Source organism: Hemitrygon akajei, chromosome 24 (assembly GCF_048418815.1).
Source record: "Hemitrygon akajei chromosome 24, sHemAka1.3, whole genome shotgun sequence".
Classification (NCBI taxonomy): Eukaryota; Metazoa; Chordata; class Chondrichthyes; order Myliobatiformes; family Dasyatidae; genus Hemitrygon; species Hemitrygon akajei.
The window spans coordinates 54,448,906-54,450,994 of NC_133147.1; the positions used below are offsets into that span (position 1 = coordinate 54,448,906).

Below are 2,089 nucleotides of genomic sequence, written 5' to 3' on the forward strand. Positions count from 1 at the left end.
TAAAGACGTAAAATAAACACTGTAGTGAAGTACCTTCTCCACTCTATTGCAGTCTCGTCCTCTTTACACTGCTAAACGTAACTTGGCATACATATATTTTCAACGTAGCGTTTGTGCTGTCTTATTAAGCCTCATTTATTATTCATTCAGCAAATATAACTCGTTCGCTTGTGTTCTCACTGGCTGATGGAAGCGCAGTCGGGTCAAGCAATAATGATTTGTTCAAAATTAGTTTTCTCCATTCTCTAGATAGTCCACCAAACAAGAATAGTTTTATGTTTTAATCTGTGTTTTGAGCAAATGTCTCAACGGCAGATATCCATTTATCTAGACTTTAGTTCAAACCTGTCAGTATAGGTCCTGTAGTCTTTGAAACAATTTTTAGTGCCAAGCATATTTTCCTGTCGTTTGTCTGAAGTGAATGCGATTAATGTACTTTGTCGAAAGAGCGCAGGACTGATCGGACATCCGCATTCCTTCTCAGTCAGCACAGATGGATTGCTACTTTGGTGGCGACTTAAGGTAGTAGAAAAATCTGGGATATTGCTATTACCATTAATGTAAATTAATTCTGTCTACACTGTGTACACCTGGATGGAACAGTCTATTTTATCTTTTCTTTCAGTTAATTTAACGGCGATTGTTATCCTTTCTCGCGGAAAATGTGGTCTCTCCAAATGCATCACTCGCTATCTCGTGTCCATGGCGGTCGCAGATCTCGTGGTCGTTCTCCTTGCTGTCATAGCGCAGCAGATTAACTATATTTATGTATTTTCTGATTTCTTGCTCACGATTCCGGTATGTCCTTTGGCGCTGGTTCTGCGACTCGCCGCAATGGACTGCTCCGTTTGGATGACTGTTGCATTCACATTCGATCGTTACGTCGCTATCTGCTGCCAGAAGCTACGGAAGGGTTATTGCACCAACAGAACAGCGATGGTGCTGATACTAGCAGTGTGTGCCGGGAGCCTTGCGAAGTGTACTCCATTTTACTTTGTCGTGCATCCAGAGCGCTGTATCCCTTCCGATGAATACCTTACATCATCTGCGTGGAGAGCTCATGAGATATTTGACAGCATCATGACCCCGTTATTGCCCATTTGTTTAATAATGCTTTTCAATGTTTTAACAGCCAGACATATAATAGCGGCCAATAAGGTCCGCCGGAAACTGCGGAATAGCAGTGAGAACGAGAAGGATGCAGAGTTGGAAAGCCGGAGAAAGTCAATCATTTTGTTGTTCGCTGTATCAGTCAATTTTATTTTGCTGTGGATGCCCTATGTTATACACTCCGTAAGCTGGCAGACAGAGAACTATAGCTACGCAGACAAATATTTCAGCACACCGAAATATATCCTGCAGCAGTTTGGGTATATGTTGCAGATGCTCAGTACCTGTACCAACACCTGTGTCTACGGACTAACGCAAAAGAAGATGAGAGAAGAGCTGAAGAATGGACTGAAATACTTGTTTACGTTAAACAAAAGGCTTTGTAAATAATGTTATTTTATGTTAAGTTCGTTCAGTTTTCAGGGAAATATTTAGAAATCTTTCTAAACTCACAAAATTCCTCGAACTCTTGTGAACAAATATTTATAATTTTTACCTTCCTCCTTCCAACACTCACTGTTTGATCAATTAGGCTTTAGGTGAACACTGCATTAGATAGGGCATTTCAATTATGAATTATGTCACTCATGTCTTTGTTCTTAATAAAACAGACGATTTAATTAGAACAATCCTGTTCTAATCCAATCACTGTCATGATATACATTGCCTGTTGTATACGCTTAGCATGGAATGTATACATAGAGAATACTGACATCACCTAGTTATGAGGAGCTAGAAGAGCTTGAATCCTGTGAGGAGACAAACAACTTATTTCTTTTCCCTCTGTGCTCATCTCGTCATCCTCTCATTTATTTGTTTCTTGAGATAAATCGACCCATCTGGACGTGCAGCCCAAATGACCACCGATTTGACCAAAGCCATGAGACATTTTACAATGCCCAACCGGTACGACTTTTCAATATGGGACGAAACCGAAGGAAACGAGGTAAACACACTTATTCCAGGAAGAGTTCGCATA

General features: G+C 40.5%; 1 protein-coding gene across 1 annotated transcript; it reads left to right on the forward strand.

Annotated features, from left to right (window-relative positions):
* The first annotated feature begins 702 nt into the window (after nt 1–702).
* LOC140715753 (probable G-protein coupled receptor 139) lies at nt 703–1,500 on the forward strand. The gene has a single exon (XM_073028124.1). It carries the CDS (start codon nt 703–705, stop codon nt 1,498–1,500), a length of 798 nt encoding a protein of 265 aa, XP_072884225.1.
* Nucleotides 1,501–2,089: the final 589 nt, after the last annotated feature.

Coding starts and splice junctions, on each gene's coding strand:
- LOC140715753 (XM_073028124.1), top strand. CDS start 703: ATGGCGGTCGCAGATCTCGTGGTCGTTCTCCTTGCTGTCATAGCGCAG.